The 20,995-nt window shown below is 46.7% G+C and overlaps 1 protein-coding gene across 4 annotated transcripts in view; it reads left to right on the top strand.

Annotated features, from left to right (window-relative positions):
- The window catches only part of plekhh3 (pleckstrin homology, MyTH4 and FERM domain containing H3), a 71,036-nt gene that overhangs the window by 9,166 nt on the left and 40,875 nt on the right, over positions 1-20,995 (top strand). For all 4 annotated transcript variants that reach the window (XR_010958043.1, XM_067969299.1, XM_067969298.1 and 1 more), the window contains 2 exons: positions 3,449-3,543; positions 11,367-11,561. Coding sequence is in view for 3 of the 4 variants with exons in the window: in XM_067969299.1 (XP_067825400.1) it covers positions 3,449-3,543; positions 11,367-11,561 (290 nt within the window). In the remaining variant the exon portion in view is untranslated. The remainder of the gene's footprint in view (positions 1-3,448; positions 3,544-11,366; positions 11,562-20,995) is intronic.

Here is a 20,995-nt window from a genome sequence, read left to right as displayed (position 1 = left end):
TTGCAATAAACGCCAACATGCCATTTGCCTTCCTAATTGCCTGCTGTACCTGCATGTTAATTTTTTGTGTTTCTTGTATGAGGACACCCAAATCTCTCTGGACACCAACATTTAATGGTTTCTCACCATTTAAAAAATATTCTGTTTTTCTATTCTTCCTACCAAAGTGAAAAACCTCACACCCATTTTTGTATGATCAGCAAACTTGGATACATTACACTCGGTCCCTACATCTAAGTCATTAATATAGATTGTAAATAGCTGAGGCCCAAGCACCGATCCTTATGGCACTCCATTAGTTACAGCCTGCCAACCTGAAAATGACCGGTTTATTCCTACTCTCTGTTTTCTGTCCATTAACCAATCCTCTATCCATGGTAATATATTACCCCAACGCCATGAGCCCTTATCTTGTGTAACAACCTTTTATGTGGCATCTTATCGAATGCCTTTTGAAAATCCAAATATACTACATCCACTGGTTCCTCTTTATCTACCCTGCTAGTTACATCCTCAACAAACTCCAATAGATTAGTCAAACACGATTTCCCTTTCATAAAGCCATGTTGACTCTGCCTAATTATATTATGATGTTCTAAGTGCCCTGTTACCACTTCCTTAATAATAGATTCCAGCATTTTCCTGACGACTGATATCAGGCTAACTGGCCTGTAGTTCCCAGTTTTCTCTCTCCCTCCTTTCTTGAATAGCGGGGTTATATTTGCTACTTTCCAATCCATTCTAGAATTCTGGAAGATCACAACCAATGCATCCACTATCTCTGCAGCCACCTCTTTTAGAACCCTAGGATGTGGGCCATTAGGCCCCGGGGATTTATCGGCTTTTAGTTCCATTAGTTTCTCCAGTACTTTTTCTCTACTGATATTAATTACTTTAAGTTCCTCACTCTCATTAGCCCCTTGTTTCCCCACTATTTCTGGTTTGCTTTTTGTACCTTCTCCTGTGAACAGACACAAAATATTTGTTTCACGTCTCTGCCATTTCCTGATTCCCCATTATAATTTCTCCTGTCTCAGCCTCTAAGGGACCAACGTTTACTTTCACTACTCTCTTCCTTTTTACATACTTGTAAAAGCTGTTACAATCTGTTTTTATATTTCTTGCTAATTTACTTTCATATTCTATATTCTCCCTTTCGATCAATTTTTTGGTCATCCTTTGCTGGTTTCTAAAACTCTCCCAATCCCCAGGCTTACTACTATTCTTTACAACGTTATAAGTCTCTTCTTTTAATCTTATACTATCCTTAACTTCTTTTATTAGCCACGGATGGATCACTTTTCCCATGGAGTTTTTATTTCTCAATAGAATTTATATTTGTTGAGAATTTTGAAATATTTCTTTAAATGTTTGCCATTGTTTACCGACAGTCATACCCTTTAATCTAATTTCCCAATCAACCTTAGCCAACCCTCCCCTCATACCTATGTAATTGGCTTTATTTAAGTTTTAGACTCTAGTTTCGGACTTAAGTATGTCACTCGCTAACTCAATGTGAAATTCTATCAAATTATGATCGCTTTTCCCCAGAGGATCCCTTACTATGAGATTATTACACAAGACAAGATATAAAATAGCCTGTTCCCTGGCTGGTTCCATGACGTATTGTTCTAGGAAACTGTCTCGAATGCATTCCATGAACTCTTCCTCCAAATGACCTTTGCCAATTTGTTTGCCCAGTCTATATGAAGATTAAAGTCCCCCATGATTATTGCATTACCCTTGTTACAAGCTCCATTGTTTTTTTATTAATACTCTGTCCAACAGTATAGCTACTGTTATGGTGCCGATAAACTACTCCCCCCAGTGTTTTCAGCTCCTTGTTATTTCTTATCTCCATCCATACTGATTCTACTTCCTGATCTATTGCTGGATGTATTGATTGTGTTACTGGTCAGTATTCTATTGCTAGTTATACTGACTGTATTTGTGCTCAGTATTCTATTGCTAGTTATACTGACTGTATTTGTGCTCAGTATTCTATTGCTAGTTATACTGACTGTATTAGTGCTCAGTATTCTATTGCTAGTTATACTGACTGTATTAGTGCTCAGTATTCTATTGCTAGTTATACTGACTGTATTAGTGCTCAGTATTCTATTGCTAGTTATACTGACTGTATTAGTGCTCAGTATTCTATTGCTAGTTATACTGACTGTATTCGTGCTCAGTATTCTATTGCTAGTTAAATTGACTGTGTTGCTGATCAGTATACAATTGCTAGTGATACTGACCGTATTAATGCTTAATATTCTATTGCTAATTAAATTACATCGAGTTACATCAAAACTACTGCACAGAAACAGGCCATTCGGCCCAACTGGTCTATGCCGGTGTTTATGCCCCACACGAGCCTCCTCCCTCCCTACTTCATCTCACCCTATCAGCATCTCCTTCTATTCCTTTCTCCCTCATGTGTTTATCGAGCTTCCCCTTAAATCCATCTATGTTATTCGCCTCAACCACTCCTTGTGGTACGAGTTCCACATTCTAACCACTCTCTGAGTAAAGAAGTTTCTCCTGAATTCCATATTGGATTTATTAGCGACTATTTCATAATTATGGCCCCTGGTTCTGGGTCTCCCACAAGTGGAAACATTTTCTCTACGTCTACCCTATCGAACCCTTTCATTATCTTAAAGACCTCTATCAGGTCACCCCCTCAGCCTTCTCTTTTCTAGAGAAAAGAGCCCCCGCCCCAGCCCCCCCTTTTATCCTCTCAGTTCTGGTATCATCCTTGTAAATCTTTTTTGCACCTTCTTCTGTGCCTCTATATCATTTTTATAATATGGAGACCAGAACTGTTCACAGTAGTCCAAGTGGTCAAACCAAGGTTCTATTCAAATTTAATAATTCTATCCCTCTAGAAATGAACCTCAGTGCTTGATTTGCCTTTTTATGGCCTAATTAATCTGCATCGCTACTTTTAGTGATTTTTATATCTGTACCCCCAGATCCCTCTGCTCCTCTATCCAGTTTAGACTCTTATTATCCAAGCAGTGTGTGGCCTCCTTATTCTTCCTACCGAAATTCACCACCTCACACTTGTCTATATTTAAATTCATTTGCCCATTCTGTAAGTTTATTAATGCCCTCTTGCATTTTGACACATTCTTCCTTTGCATTAACTACACCCCCCAATTTGGTGTTGTATGCAAATTTTGAAATTGACTGTGTTACTGGTCAGTATTCTATTGCTAGTTATACTGACTGTATTGATGCTCAATATTCTATTGGTAGTTAAATTGTCTACATTACTGGTCAGTATTATATTGTTAGTTATACTGACTGTATTGGTGCTCAGTATTCTATTGCTAGTTATACTGGCCGTGTTACACTGGTCAGTGTTCTATTGGTAGTTAAATTGTTTGTGTTACTGGTCAGTGTTTCATTCCAGCCGTTCTGACGATTGAAAGTTTTGTTTCAGACCAGAAGAGGTTCCAGAGGAAATATGGAGCCTGATCATAGAAAAAGCCAAAAGAAAAGCAGCGACTGCCATGGACGAGGAGATCATCATACAGGGTGAGAGGGCTGGTAGATAAACTGATATCTGAGCTGATATTTACTGCTCGCTAAACCTGGAAAGAAGTGACAGCATTATTCACTTCTGAGTTTCCATTAAATAAATTGTCTGGGATTTTTTTGTACAGAAGGATGTGTTTTGTTTGCAGATTGAAGCTGTCATGATTCAGGGAGGGGAGAGGATGGGCCCTCCATAAAATGCAACAGTCATGTGCGGTCAGTTACAGACTCGCAGCGATGGGATGTGCGGTCAGTTTCCATTTTCTGAATCTGGGTTGCACTTACTGTGGTTCCTTTAGACAATGTGACCCAAAGCCTCGCTCACAATTGTGTGAAGCAAACATCTTGGGAGCAATTTTAATCCCCAGGAACGGGCAGGCATGTGGTTAAAATGGCTGTGCAAAGACTTCCTGCCCGTTCCTGCCTGATTCGCGCCCACACCCATCTTAACTGGGTCTTCAGTGCCAAATCGGCCCTCAATGGCATTTTAATGGCCGACTGAGAGGAAGTTATCCAAAGTGAGTTATAAACATCCCTGGGGCCAGGAGCAGGATGATTTTTGGGCCTCTGCTGCCTGAAGCTCCTCACCATCGAACTGCCCCCTGATTCCGCACCCCCCACCCCGATTCCACCACCCAGATTCCGACACCACCCTGCCCCTCCCAATTTGGCCCCCGATTCTGCCTGAAGCCTAGTCAGCTGATTCTTTCTGCCTGTTTTGGGCAGCTGGCGATGGGATGGAAATGAGGTCATGAATTAAAATAACCCCAGCCTCAAACTGATGATATTGGGCAGGTTTGACATTTGCCCCCCCCTTCACCTGAAGCTCACTCCCAGTTAAATTTCCCTCCCCCCCCCTTAAATAACAGTGGGGGAGACAACTTTCAGGTTCGCATCCCATTAACATTGTTTTGGTGAGTTGGTCCAAACGGGTTGTAGCTTGTAGCCTGTTCACGAGCATCGGCCAGCTACTTTCGAGCAGTCAGCAGGGGTGGGGCGGGACTGGATTCTGGGCTGGAAGATTTCTGTGGGGCCAAGAGGGTCCTTCCTGTACAAAACAACCCAAAAACGTACCTTTTGGGGGAGGCACCAGTGATCCATTCAAGGATCACAGGTTGGCTTAGTAACACCTGGAGGAATGAGACTGGCATCCGCCTGGCACACACCGCCCGGCACACACCACCCGGCACACCCCGCCCGACACACCGCCCGACACACACCGCCCGACACACACCGCCCGACACACCCCGCCCGGCACACACCGCCCGGCACACACCACTCGGCACACCCCGCCCGACACACCGCCCGACACACACCGCCCGACACACACCGCCCGACACACCCCGCCCGGCACACACCGCCCGGCACACACCGCCCGGCACACACCGCCCGGCACACACCGCCCGGCACACACCGCCCGGCACACACCGCCCGGCACACACCGCCCGACACACACCGCCCGGCACACACCGCCCGGCACACACCGCCCGGCACACACCGCCCGGCACACCCCGCCCGGCACACCCCGCCCGGCACACACCGCCCGGCACACCCCGCCCGGCACACACCGCCCGGCACACACCGCCCGGCACACACCGCCCGGCACACACCGCCCGACACACACCGCCCGGCATACACCGCCCGACACACACCGCCCGGCACACACCGCCCGGCACACACCGCCCGGCACACCCCGCCCGGCACACCCCGCCCGGCACACCCCGCCCGGCACACACCGCCCGGCACACACCGCCCGACACACACCGCCCGGCACACACCGCCCGGCACACACCGCCCGGCACTCACTGCCCGGCACAATCCACCCGACACACACCACCCGACACACACCGCCCGGCACACACCGCCTGGCACACACCGCCCGGCACACACCGCCTGGCACACACCGCCCGACACACACCGCCCGGCACAATCCACCGGACACACACCACCCGACACACACCGCCCGGCACAATCCACCCGACACACACCGCCTGACACACCCCGCCCGGCACACCCCGCCCTACACACACCACCTGACACACACCGCCCAGCACACCCCGCCTGGCACACACTGCCTGACACACCCCGCCCGGCACACCCCGCCTGGCACACACCGCCTGACACACCCCGCCCGGCACACCCCGCCCGGCACACCCCGCCCGGCACACCCCGCCTGGCACACACCGCCTGGCACACACCGCTCGACACACACCGCCCGGCACACCCCGCCTGGCACACACTGCCTGACACACCCCGCCCGGCACACCCCGCCCGGCACACCCCGCCCGACACACACCGCCTGGCACACACTGCCTGACACACCCCGCCCGGCACACACCACCTGACACACACCGCCCGGCACACACCGCCTGGCACAATCCACCCGACACACACCACCTGACACACACCGCCCGACACACACCGCCCGGCACAATCCACCCGACACACACCGCCTGGCACACACCACCCGGCACACACCGCCTGGCACACACCGCCTGGCACACACCGCCCGACACACACCGCCCGGCACACCCCGCCTGGCACACACAGCCTGACACACCCCGCCCGGCACACCCCGCCCGGCACACACCGCCTGGCACACACCGCCCGACACACACCGCCCGGCACACCCCGCCTGGCACACACTGCCTGACACACCCCGCCCGGCACACACCGCCTGGCACACACCGCCCGGCACACACTGCCTGACACACCCCGCCCGGCACACCCCGCCCGGCACACCCCGCCCAGCACACACCGCCCGGCACACCCCGCCCGGCACACCCCGCCCAGCACACACCGCCCGACACACACCGCCTGGCACACACCGCCCGGCACACCCCGCCCAGCACACACCGCCCGACACACTCCGCATGTCAATGCAAATTTAATGCTTTTCCAATTTTCTTCCGTCCCTACCTCCGGAAGGTGCTGACGCTCACTGGGGTAGAGGTTCCATGGCACTGAGCTTTCTCCAGTATCTCCCCCAATTTAACAGGGGGAGCTCGTCCGATCCTTTTCTCCCCCAATATACAGACTCCTGAAGAGGGATCAGGAGCAGGAATGCGGGCTAATTCTCCCCCTCTCCTGTGCTCGGGGTTTTGCGGCCAATTGTAGGCCCCATTAGAGCCTTGGCTGAGATCTGCTAATTGGGCCGGGATGGGATTGAATGCAGCCTGGAGTCTGGGTAGCTCAGTATGACACGGGGGGCCCTCATGCACTTGCAGTAACTGTTGCCTGAAGCTCAGTCCCAGTCTCTTTCCCAGCATATCAGCATCTGCAGGATGTTATTTATAGTCCGCAGGGCGACTATTTTTAATACAGTAAGGGTAATTTTAAATGATAATTTTGAGTTCTTAATGGTCACCCAGTATCTGTTTGATGTAGTCTGCACACCCTGTCATTAGAAAGAACGCTGCTGTTCTCTCTAATCTGAACACAGACATTGTCTGGTCACTAAGTCCCAGGAACTGGGAAACACGATAACCACAATTCCACTTCAAAACGTCGTGATGTCACCCGGAGACCGAAACCCAACAAGAATGAGTCTGTTTTACTCTCCAATACTCCTGGAGTTTCGTTCCATGATGAATTATTGAAGTCTTTTCTCGGGCTATTAGAATCAAGTGAGCCAGAAAGAACGAGTGACCAGTGGGATTCCCACAAAAATATCTCAATTTCATTTAATATTAATATTAAACTGCAGTTCCCGATATAGATATATATATATAAGAACATAAGAACAGAAGAAATAGGAGCAGGAGTAGGCCATATGGCTCCCTTGAGCCCACTCCGTCATTCAGTGAGATCATGGCTGGTCTTCGACCTCAACTCCACTTTTCTTCCTGATCTCCATTTCCATTGATTCCCCTAGAGTCCAAAAATCTTTCTATCTCAACCTTGAATATATTCAATGACTCAGCATCCACAGCCCTCTGGGGTAGAGAATTCCAAAGATTCACAACCCTCTGAGTGAAGAAATTCCTCCTTATCTCAGTCTTAAATGGCCGACCCTTATCCTGAGACTATGACCCCTAGTTCTAGACTGTCCAGCCAGGGGAAACAATCTCTCAGCATCTACCCTGTCAAGCCCCCTCAGAATCTTATATGTTTCAATGGTATTAAGGGATATGGGCCAAATGCAGGTATATGGAGCTAGATCACAGATCAGCAATGATCTTATCAAATGGCGGAGCAGACATGAGGGGCTGAATGGCCTACTTCTGTTCCTGTGTTCCTATGTTTCCTATGTACCCCCAATCCCATGAGCCCTTATCTTGTGTAACAACCTTTTATGTGGCACCTTATCGAATGCCTTTTGAAAATCCAAATATACGACATCCACTGGTTCCCCTTTATCTACCCTGCTAGTTACATCCTCAAAAAACTCTAATAAATTTGTCAAACATGACTTCCCTTTCAAAAAACCATATTGACTCTGCCTAATCATATTATGATTTTCTAAGTGCCCTGTTACCACTTCCTTAAAAAGTGTAATACAGAGTCTGGAGTGGTGCTGAGCCAAACAGATTAGAAGCTGTTTGGTTTAATCCAGTCTGTGCTGCATCACCACCATTGGTCTCACCAATCGCCAGATCAAGGAGAGGAAAAATTGCTTAAAAGTGCAGGTGCGTGGACATTCACTGTCTAGGCTCATTTGTGTAGAATAACTGTTTACTGGAGGGTGACTTGCATTTGTATTGAGTAGAATGGGCCTATGCATACAGTTTTGGTGTCCATACTTAAGAAAAGACATACAAAAGAAGGTTCACTCGGCTAATCCCAGGGATGAGGGGGTGGACATATGAGGAGAGGTTGAGTAGATTGTGACTCTACTCATTGGAGTTCAGAAGAATGAGAGGCGATCTTATTGAAACATATAAGATTGTGAAGGGGTTTGTTCGGGTGGATGCGGTAAGGATGTTCCCAAGGATGGGTGAAACTAGAACTAGGGGGCATAATCTTAGAATAAGGGGCTGCTCTTTCAAAACTGAGATGAGGAGAAACTTCTTCACTCAGAGGGTAGTAGGTCTGTGGAATTTTCTGCCCCAGGAAGCTGTGGGAGCTACATCATTAAATAAATTTAAAACAGAAATAGACAGTTTCCTAGAAGTAAAGGGAATTAGGGGTTACGGGGAACGGGCAGGAAATTGGACATGAATTTAGATTTGAGGTTAGGATCAGATCAGCCATGATCTTATTGAATGGCGGAGCAGGCTCGAAGGGCCGATTGGCCTACTCCTGCTCCTATTCCTTATGTTCTTATACTCTCTAGAGTTTAGAAGAATGAGAGCTGATATCATTGAAACGTACAAGATTCTGAGGGGCATGACAGGGTAGATGCTGAGAGATTGTTTCCCCTGGCTGGTAGGTCTAGAATTAGGGGGCATAGTCTCAGGATAAGGGGTCGGACATTTAAGACTCAGATAGAATCATAGAATTATAGAAGGGTTACTGCATGGAAGGAGGCCATTCGGCCCATCGAGTCTGCACCGGCTCTATGCAAGAGCAATCCAGCTAGTCCCACTCCCCCGCCCTATCCCTGTAGCCCTGCAATTTTTTTCCTTTCAAGTATTTATCCAGTTCCCTTTTGAAGGCCATGATTGAATCTGCCTCCACCACCCCCTCGGGCAGTGCATTCCAGATCCTAACCACTCGCTGTGTAAAAAGTTTTTCCTCATGTCACCTCTGGTTCTTTTGCCAATCACTTTAAATCTATATCCTCTGGTTCTTGACCCTTTCGCCAATGGGAACAGTTTCTCTCTATCTACTCTGTCTGGACCCTTCATAATTTTGAATACCTCGATCAAATCTCCTCACAACCGTCTCTGTTCCAAGGAGAACAACCCCAGCTTCTCCAGTCTATCCACGGAACTAAAGTCCCTCATCCCTGGAATCATTCTAGTAAATCTCTTCTGCACCCTCTCTAAGGCCTTCACATCTTTCCTAAAGTGCGGTGCCCAGAACTGGACACAATACTCCAGTTGTGGCCGAACCAGTGTTTTATAAAGGTTTATCGTGACCTCTATACCTCTGTACTGTATTGCCTCTATTTATAAAGCCCAGGATCCCGTATGCTTTTTTATCCGCTTTCTCAACCTGCCCTGCCACCTTCAACGATTTGTGCACATATACCCCCAGATCTCTCTGTTCCTGTACCCCTTTTAGAGTTGTGCCCTCTAGTTTATTTTGCCTCTCCTCGTTCTTCCTACCGAAATGTATCACTTCGCATTTCTCTGCGCTAAATTTCATCTGCTACGTGTCCGCCCATGCCACCAGCCTGTCAATATCCTCTTGAAGTCTATCCTATTTTCCTCGCTGTTTACTACCCTTCCAAGTTTTGAGTCATTTGCAAATTTTGAAATTGTGCCGTGTACACCCAAGTCCAAGTCATTAATTTATATCAAAAAAAGCATCCCAGCACTGACCCCTGGGGAACACCACTGAACACCTCCCTCCAGTACAAAAAACAATGTTCACCACTACTCTCTGTTTCCTGTTATTTAGCCAATTCTGTATCCATGTTGCTACTGCCTCCTTTATTCCATGGGCTCCAATCTTGAGGATAAGCCTACTATGTGGCACTTTATCAAACACCTTTTGAAAGTCCATATACACCACATCAACTACATTACCCTCATCAACCCTCTCTGTTACCTCATCAAAAAACTCTATCAGGTTAGTTAAAGATGAGAAGGAATTTCTTCACTCAGAGGATTGTGAATCTTTGGAATTCTCTACCCCAGAGGACTGTGGATGCTGAGTCGTTGAGTATATTCAAGGCTGAGATCGATAGATTTTTGGACTCTAGGGGAATCAAGGGATATGGGGATTGGACGGGAAAGTGGAGTTGAAGTCGAAGATCAGCCATGATCTGATTGAATGGCGGAGCAGGATCGAGGGGCTGAATGGCCCACTCCTGCTCCTATTTCTTTTACTTTTCTATTCACAGCGAGAATTTGTAGGGTTATGGGGATAAAGCAAGGGAACGGGACTAATTGGATATCTCTTTCAAAGGCTCGATGAGCCAATTGGGCTCCTTCTGTCCTGTATTATTCTTTCATTCTAGTCAGCGTTATCGGGAGAGATGGGGGGCACAGAAAAAGGGGATGACTTTTTTTTGAGGATTCACTGTTCCCTGATTGGAGACAGAACACAGACCCAGAGACTGAACCCCAAACCCAGAGACTGAACCCCAAACCCAGAGACTGAACCCCAAACCCAGAGACTGAACCCCAAACCCAGAGACTGAACCCCAGTCCCAGAGTGTGAGCCCCAAACCCAGATACTGAACCCCAGTCCCAGAGACTGAGCCCCAGTCCCAGATACTGAACCCCAAACCCAGAGACTGAACCCCAGTCCCAGATACTGAGCCCCAAACCCAGAGACTGAGCCCCAGGCCCAGATACTGAGCCCCAATCCCAGAGTCTGAACCCCAAACCCAGAGACTGAGCCCCAAACCCAGAGACTGAGCCCCAAACCCAGAGACTGAGCCCCAAACCGAGAGACTGAGCCCCAAACCGAGAGACTGAGCCCCAAACCCAGAGACTGAGCCCCAAACCCAGAGACTGAGCCCCAAACCCAGAGACTGAGCCCCAAGCCCAGAGACTGAGCCCCAAACCCAGAGACTGAACCCCAGTCCCAGAGTCTGAGCCCCAGTCCCAGAGACTGAACCCCAGTCCCAGAGTCTGAACCCCAGATGCACTTTGTATTGTTACTACTATGTTTCCTGATATTACGAGACTAATTTGTGTAAAGAGCTGATGATGCAGATTTCCGCAGTAAAGGACGTTGATTGATTGATGTCTCTCTTTTGTTGCTAGGCTGGCTGTTTAAAGAGTTACAGAGCAGTGTGAGGATGCCTTGGCTGAGGGTTCGGAAGCACTGGTTTGTCCTGACGCAGAATTCGCTGGATTATTACACCAACAATGAGCTGAATGCCAAGCGTCTGGGCACATTGGTTCTCACCAGTCTCTGCTCTGTCCTCTGGCCTGACAATTGCACCTACAAGGAAACAGGTAAAAGTTTCAGAACATTCGATCCCTAGTGACAGATAGTACCAGAAACCAGAGCATGTGAGGTTCCTCATCCAACCATGGCCCCGACACTTGAAAATCTAAAACAGTGACATTAATTAAAAGTTCTCTTGTTGCATATTATACCAGAGAAAGGTGAATATAATCCATTGTTTTGAGGACTCAATGGAGGCAAGATGGAAGATGAAACTGAATCAGAGACACAGAGGAGCCAGGACCAAGAAATCAGTGAGACATTGGCAAAATTACACACCCAGGCAGATATGGGAATGGCCCCTTGGGCTCACACACCCAACCCTAGACATGTTTCTCTCAGCTCCCTGAGTTACCCTGAATCAACAGTGACTCTGTACAGTTACACAGTGAGTGACCCTTACCCTGAATAAACAGTGACTCTGTACAGTTACACAGTGAGTGACCCTTACTCTGAATATACAGTGACTCTGTACAGTTACACAGTGAGTGACCCTTACTCTGAATATACAGTGACTCTGTACAGTTACACAGTGAGTGACCCTTACTCTGAATATACAGTGACTCTGTACAGTTACACAGTGAGTGACCCTCACCCTGAATAAACAGTGACTCTGTACAGTTACACAGTGAGTGACCCTTACCCTGAATAAACAGTAACTCTGTACAGTTAGAATCATAGAAGTTTACAACATGGAAACAGGCCCTTCGGCCCAACATGTCCATGTCGCCCAGTTTATACCACTAAGCTAGTCCCAATTGCCTGCACTTGGCCCATATCCCTCTATACCCATCTTACCCATGTAACTGTCCAAATGCTTTTTAAAAGACAAAATTGTACCCGCCTCTACTACTGCCTCTGGCAGCTCGTTCCAGACACTCACCACCCTTTGAGTGAAAAAATTGCCCCTCTGGACCCTTTTGTATCTCTCCCCTCTCACCTTAAATCTATGTCCCCTCGTTATAGACTCCCCTACCTTTGGGAAAAGATTTTGACTATCTACCTTATCTATGCCCCTCATTATTTTATAGACTTGTATAAGATCACCCCTCAACCTCCTACTCTCCAGGGAAAAAAGTCCCAGTCTATCTAACCTCTCCCTATAAGTCAAACCATCAAGTCCCGGCAGCATCCTAGTAAATCTTTTCTGCACTCTTTCTCGTTTAATAATATCCTTTCTATAATAGGGTGACCAGAACTGTACACAGTATTCCAAGTGTGGCCTAACTAATGTCTTGTACAACTTCAACAAGACATCCCAACTCCTGTATTCAATGTTCTGACCAATGAAACCAAGCAAGCTGAATGCCTTCTTCACCACCCTATCCACCTGTGACTCCACTTTCAAGGAGCTATGAACCTGTACTCCTAGATCTCTTTGTTCTATAACTCTCCCCAACGCCCTACCATTAACGGAGTAGGTCCTGGCCCGATTCGATCTACCAAAATGCATCACCTCACATTTATCTAAATTAAACTCCATCTGCCATTCATCGGCCCACTGGCCCAATTTATCAAGATCCCGTTGCAATCCTAGATAACCTTCTTCACTGTCCACAATGCCACCAATCTTGGTGTCATCTGCAAACTTACTAACCATGCCTCCTAAATTCTCATCCAAATCATTAATATAAATAACAAATAACAGCGGACCCAGCACCGATCCCTGAGGCACACCGCTGGTCACAGGCCTCCAATTTGAAAAACAACCCTCTACACCCACACTCTGTCTTCTGTCGTCAAGCAATGTTGTATCCAATTGGCTACCTCACCTTGGATCCCGTGGGATTTAACCTTATGTAACAACCTACCATGCGGTACCTTGTCAAAGGCTTTGCTAAAGTCCATGTAGACCACGTCTACTGCACAGCCCTCATCTATCTTCTTGGTTACCCCTTCAAAAAACTCAATCAAATTCGTGAGACATGATTTTCCTCTCACAAAACCATGCTGACTGTTCCTAATTAGTCCCTGCCTCTCCAAATGCCTGTAGATCCTGTCCCTCAGAATACCCTCTAACAACTTACCCACTACAGATGTCAGGCTCACCGGTCTGTAGTTCCCAGGCTTTCCCTTGCCGCCCTTCTTAAACAAAGGCACAACATTTGCTACCCTCCAATCTTCAGGCACCTCACCTGTAGCGGTGGATGATTCAAATATCTCTGCTAGGGGACCCGCAATTTCCTCCCTAACCTCCCATAACGTCCTGGGATACATTTCATCAGGTCCCGGAGATTTATCTACCTTGATGCGCGTTAAGACTTCCAGCACCTCCCTCTCTGTAATATGTACACTCCTCAAGACATCACTATTTATTTCCCCAAGTTCCCTAACATCCATGCCTTTCTCAACCGTAAATACCGATGCAAAATATTCATTCAGGATCTCACCCATCTCTTGTGGTTCCGCACATAGATGACCTTGTTGATCCTTCAGAGGCCCTACTTTCTCCCTAGTTACTCTTTTGCCCTTTATGTATTTGTAGAAGCTCTTTGGATTCACCTTTGCCTTATCTGCCAAAGCAATCTCATGTCCCCTTTTTGCCCTCCTGATTTCTCTCTTAACTCTACTCCGGCAATCTCTATACTCTTCAAGGGATCCACTTGATCCCAGCTGCCTATGCATGTCATATGCCTCCTTCTTCTTTCTGACTAGGGCCTCAATCTCCCGAGTCATCCAAGGTTCCCTACTTCTACCAGCCTTGCCCTTCACTTTATAAGGAATGTGCTTACCCTGAACCCTGGTTAACACATTTTTGAAGGACTCCCACTTACCAGACGTCCCTTTGCCTGCCAACAGACTCTCCCAATCAACTTCTGAAAGTTCCTGTCTAATACCATCAAAATTGGCCTTTCCCAATTTAGAATTTTACCTTTTGGGCCAGACCTATCCTTCTCCATAGCTATCTTAAAACTAATGGAATTATGATCACTGGTCCCAAAGTGATCCCTCACTAACACTTCTGTCACCTGCCCTTCCTTATTTCCCAAGAGGAGATCAAGTTTTGCCCCCTCTCTAGTCGGGCCATCCACATACTGAATGAGAAATTCCTCCTGAATACACTCAACAAATTTCTCTCCATCCAAGCCCCTAATGCTATGGCTGTCCCAGTCAATGTTGGGAAAGTTAAAGTCCCCTACTATTACCACCCTATTTTTCTTGCAGCTGTCTGTAATCTCCTTACATATTTGCTCCTCAATTTCCCGTTGACTATTTGGGGGTCTGTAGTACAAACCTATCAACGTGATCTCTCCCTTCTTATTTTTCAGTTCTACCCATATAGACTCAGTGGGCGAACCCTCGGATATATCCCCTCTCACTACTGCCGTGATGTTCTCCCTAATCAAGAACGCAACTCCCCCTCCTCTCTTACCTTCTGCTCTATCTTTCCTATAGCATCTGTACCCTGGAATATTTAGCTGCCAGTCCTGCCCCTCCCTTAGCCATGTTTCAGTAATAGCTATAACATCCCAGTCCCATGTGCCCATCCATGCCCTGAGTTCATCTGCCTTGCCCATCAGACTTCTTGCATTGAAATAAATGCAGTTTAATCTAGACTTCCCTTGGTCTTTGCCCTGCTTTCTCAGACCATCTGTCCGGTCATGTTTTGTACACTCTCCCTTACTGCCTTTTGTTTCTGTCACCACTTTACTTCCCACTGACTTCCTGCATCGATTCCCATCCCCCTGCCACTTTAGTTTAAACCCTCCCCAACAGCACTAGCAAACACTCCCCCTAGGACATTGGTTCCAGTCCTGCCCAGATGCAGACCGTCCAATTTGTACTGGTCCCACCTCCCCCAGAACCGGTTCCAATGGCCCAGGAATTTGAATCCCTCCCTCTTGCACCATCTCTCAAGCCATGTATTCATCCTAGCTATCCTGTCATTCCTACTCTGACTAGCCCGTGGCACTGGTAGCAATCCTGAGATTACTACCTTTGAGGTCCTACTTTTTACTTTAACTCCTAACTCCCTAAATTCAGCTTGTAGGACCTCATCCCGTTTTTTACCTATATCGTTGGTACCTATATGCACCACGACAACTGGCTGGTCACCCTCCCCCTCCAGAATGTTCTGCAGCCGCTCCGAGACATCCCTGACCCTTGCACCAGGGAGGCAACATACCATCCTGGAGTCTCGGTTGCGTCCGCAGAAACGCCTGTCTATTCCCCTTACAATCGAGTCCCCTATCACTATAGCTCTGCCACTCTTTTTCCTGCCCTCCTGTGCAGCAGAGCCAGCCACAGTGCCATGAACCTGGCCGCTGCCACCTTCCCCTGGTGAGCCATCTCCCACAACAGTATCCAAAACGGTATACCTGTTTAAGAGGGGAATGGCCACAGGGGACCCCTGCACTACCTGCCTGCACCTCTTACTCTTCCTGGTGGTCACCCATTCACTTCCTGCCTGTACTGCCTTTACCTGCGGTGTGACCAACTCGCTAAACATGCTATCCACGAGTTTCTCTGCATCGCGGATGCTCCACAGTGAGTCCACCCGCAGCTCCAGCTCCGAGATACGATCGGTCAGTAGCTGCAGGTGGACACACTTCCTGCACACATGGTCGGCAGGGACACTGGTAGTGTCCATGACTTCCCACATCTTGCAGGAGGGGCAAATCACGGGTGCGAGGTCTGCTGCCATGACTTGCCTTAGCTTAGTTACCCCCTTTAAATTACGTTGAAATTTGAAAATGTTAACTATACTAGGGACCTAGGTTCACTAAAAAAAATCTACCTGCTATAAAAGCTGCTTAGTTTCCCAGATCTTAGTTTAAACCAATGCCCGAATTTAGAGAAGAAAAAAAACAGTAATACTCACCAACCAATCACTTACCTGCTGTCCTGTGACGTCACTCCTTGGTTTTCTGTTGTTGCTTTTGATCCGTTCAGGTCCCCCACCGCTCTGGTCTCGGGCCTCGGGCCGCCGCTCTTTTAACCCTGCTCTCGGTCTCTCTCCTCTGCTCCCGATCAGGTCCGCCGCCGCTCTGGTTACACAGTGAGTGACCCTTACTCTGAATATACAGTGACTCTGTACAGTTACACAGTGAGTGACCCTTACTCTGAATATACAGTGACTCTGTACAGTTACACAGTGAGTGACCCTTACCCTGAATAAACAGTCACTCTGTACAGTTACACAGTGAGTGACCCTTACCCTGAATAAACAGTCACTCTGTACAGTTACACAGTGAGTGACCCTTACCCTGAATAAACAGTGACTCTGTACAGTTACACAGTGAGTGACCCTTACCCTGAATAAACAGTGACTCTGTACAGTTACACAGTGAGCGACCCTTACCCTGAATAAACAGTGACTCTGTACAGTTACACAGTGAGCGACCCTTACCCTGAATAAACAGTGACTCTGTACAGTTACACAGTGAGCGACCCTATATTCCTATATTCCTACTCTCTTCCTTTTTATATACAAGTATATAAAAAGGAAGAGAGTAGGAATATAGGAACAGGAGTAGGCCATTCAGCCCCTCGAGCCTGCTCCGCCATTTGATAAGATCATGGCTGATCTGTGATCTAACTCCATATACCTGCCTTTGGCCCATATCCCTTAATACCTTTGGTTGCCAAAAAGCTATCTATCTCACATTTAAATTTAGCAATTGAGCTAGTATCAATTGCCGTTTGCGGAGGAGAGTTCCAAACTTCTACCACCCTTTGTGTGTAGAAATGTTTTCTAATCTCGCTCCTGAAAGGTCTGGCTCTAATTTTTAGACTGTGCCCCCTACTCCTAGAATCCCCAACCAGCGGAAATAGTTTCTCTCTATCCACCCTATCTGTTCCCCTTAATATCTTTTAAACTTCGATCAGATCACCCCTTAACCTTCGAAACTCTGGAGAATACAACCCCAATTTGTGTAATCTCTCCTCGTAACTTAACCCTTGAAGTCCGGGTATCATTCTAGTAAACCTACGCTGCACTCCCTCCAAGGCCAATATGTCGTTCCGAAGGTGCGGTGCCCAGAACTGCTCACAGTACTCCAGGTGCGGTCTAACCAGGGTTTTGTATAGCTGCAGCATAACTTCTGCCCCCTTGTACTCTAGTCCTCTAGATATAAAGGCCAGCATTCCATTAGCCTTCTTGATTATTTTCTGCACCTGTTCATGATACTTCAATGATCTATGTACCTGAACCCCTAAGTCCCTTTGGACATCCACTGTTTTTAACTTTTTACCATTTAGAAAGTACCCTGTTCTATCCTTTTTTGGTCCAAAGTGGATGACCTCACATTTGCCTATATTGAATTCCATTTGTCACAGTTTTGCCCATTCACCTAATCTATCAATATCCCTTTGTAATTTTATGTTTTCATCTACACTGCTTACAATGCCACCAATCTTTGTGTCATCGGCAAACTTAGATATGAGACTTTCTATGCCTTCATCTAAGTCGTTAATAAATATTGTGAATAATTGAGGCCCCAAGACAGATCCCTGCGGGACTCCACTAGTCACATCCTGCCAATGTGAGTACCTACCCATTATCCCTACTCTCTGTCGCCTTTCACTCAGCCAACTTCCTAACCAAGTCTGTACTTTTCCCTCGATTCCATGGGTTTCTATCTTAGCTAACAGTCTCTTATGTGGGACCTTATCAAATGCCTTCTGGAAGTCCATATAAATAACATCCATTGACATTCCCCTGACCACTACTTTAGTCACCTCTTCAAAAAATTCAATCAGGTTTGTCAGGCATGACCTACCTTTCACAAATCCATGCTGGCTCTCTCTGATTAACTGAAAACTCTCGAGGTGTTCAGTCACCCTATCCTTAATTATAGACTCCAGCATTTTCCCCACAACAGATGTTAGGCTAACTGGTCTATAATTCCCCGGTTTCCCTCTCTCTCCTTTCTTAAAAAGCGGAGTGACGTGCAATTTTCCAATCGAGAGGGACAGTTCCTGAATCTAGAGAACTTTGAAAGATTATAGTTAGGGCATCCGCAATGTGCTCACCTACTTCCTTTAAAACCCTGGGATGGAAACCATCTGGTCCTGGGGATTTGTCACTCTTCAGTGCTATTATTTTCTTCATTACTGTTGCTTTACTTATGTTAATTTTATCGAGTCCCTGTCCCCGATTCAATATTAGTTTTCTTGGGATTTCCGGCATGCTATCCTCTTTTTCTACTGTAAATACTGACGCAAAGTATTTGTTCAACATGTCCGCCATTTCCCCATTGTCAATGACAGTATCCCCACTTTCAGTTTTTAAGGGGCCAACACTGCTCCTGACCACCCTCTTTTTCCTAATATAACTATAAAAGTTCTTTGTATTGGTTTTGATATCCCTTGCAAGTTTCTTTTCATACTCTCTTTTTGTAGCTCTTACCATCTGTTTTGTGACCCTTTGTTGATCTTTGTATCTTTCCCATTCGCCAGGATCTGTGCCATTTTTTGCCTTTTTGTATGCCCTTTCCTTATGTCTTATACTGTCCCTTACCTCTTTAGTTGTCCATGGCTGTTTCTTTTGGCAAGTAAAGTTCTTAGCCCCTCAGGGGTATAAACCGATTCTGCATCACGTTAAATGTTTCTTTAAACATTTCCCACTGATCATCAGTCGTTTTACCCATTAACAGATTTGCCCAGTTTACTGTGGACAGTCTCTGTCTCATCCCATTGAAGTCGGCCTTACCCAAGTCTAGAATCTTAGCAGCTGATTCACTTTTTTCCCTTTCAAACACTACCTTGAACTCGATCATGTTATGATCACTATTGGAGAGATGTTCACGCACAGTTAAGCCGTTAACTAAATCTGGTTCATTTCTCATTACTAAATCTAGTATGGCACGCCCCCTTGTTGCCTCTAGGACATACTGCTGTAGAAAACTATCCCGGACACACTCAAGAAATTCACTACCTTTACGACAGTTGCTAGTCTGCTATTCCCAATCAATGTGAAGGTTAAAGTCCCCCATTAAGACCACTATGCCTTTCTTACACGCTTGTCTAATCTCTGCATTTATACAATCTAGCACTTCAGAGCTGCTGCCAGGGCTCCTATATACAACTCCCACTATAGTCTTAGATCCTTTCCTATTTCTCAATTCAACCCAAAAGGTCTCTGTTGGCTGCTTACCCCTCGTTACATCCTCCTTTATCATTGAAGTGATTTCATCTCTAATCATTAAGGCTACTCCTCCCCCTCTTCCATTTTCCCTATCTCTCCTGTAGACCTTATAACCTGGTATAATTAGTTCCCAATCTTGACCATCCTGCAGCCATGTCTCAGTAATAGCTATCATGTCATACCCTCCAATTTGAATTTGTGCCTGTAGTTCATTTAATTTATTCCTTATACTCCGTGCATTTGTATATAGAACTCTTAGTTGGGCCACTCACCCTAGCCTGACCTTCAGCTTTGATGCTGGGTTAATCGCTTTACACCTTCTAGTTTTCACTTTATCTGTAGTGCCTAAAGTACACTTTCTTTCTGCTGCTCTACGCTTTTCCCTTTCACTTGTTCTTGAACAACTATTTGTATTGTAAATATCCCTTGGGTCCTCCCCTCTCGCTGCTTTCAACTTTACTCTCTTCTGACTCCCCGCTCAGGTTCCCATCCCCCTGCCACTCTAGTTTAAACCCTCCCCAACAGCACGAGCAAACACCCCTGCAAGGATATTAGTCCCGGACCTGTTGAGGTGCAACCCGTCTGGCTTGTACAGGTCCCACCTTCCCCAGAATCGGTCCCAATTCCTCAGGAATCTAAATCCCTCCTCCTGCACCAAACCTTCGGCCATGCATTCATCTGGTCTATTCTCCTATTCCTATACTCACTAGCACGTGGCACTGGGAGTAATCCTGAGATTACTACCCTTGAGGTCCTGCTTTTTAACTTATTTCCTATCTCCTTATATTCTGCTTGCAGGACCTCATCCCTCTTTTTACCTATGTCGTTGGTACCGATATGGACCACGACCTCTGGCTAAAGGGTAGCTAAAGTAAGTATAGGTCCCTTAGAGGATGAGACTGGGGAAATAATAATGGAAAACAAGGAAATGGCAGAGGAATTGAACAGATATTTTGTATCTGTCTTCACAGTAGAAGACACTAATAACATACCAATAATAGTAGAAAATCAAGGGGCAAAGGAGAGATGAGGAACTAAAAACAATCACTATCACTGGAGAAAAAGTACTAGATAAACTAATGGGTCTAAAGGCTGACAAGTCCCCTGGACCTGATGGCTTGCATCCAAGAATCTTAAAAGAAGTGGCTACAGAGATAGTGGATGCATTGGTTGTAATCTTCCAGAATTCACTAGATTCTGGAAAGGTCCCAGCGGATTGGAAAATTGCAAATGTAACACCCCGATTCAAGAAGGGAGTGAGACAGAAAGCAGGTAACTATAGACCAGTTAGCCTAACATCTCTCAGTGGGAAAATGCTAGAATCCATTATTAGGGAAGTAGTAGCAGGACATT

Source organism: Heptranchias perlo, chromosome 30 (assembly GCF_035084215.1).
Source record: "Heptranchias perlo isolate sHepPer1 chromosome 30, sHepPer1.hap1, whole genome shotgun sequence".
Classification (NCBI taxonomy): domain Eukaryota; kingdom Metazoa; phylum Chordata; class Chondrichthyes; order Hexanchiformes; family Hexanchidae; genus Heptranchias; species Heptranchias perlo.
This window is presented reverse-complemented; position numbering and strand designations above follow the sequence as displayed.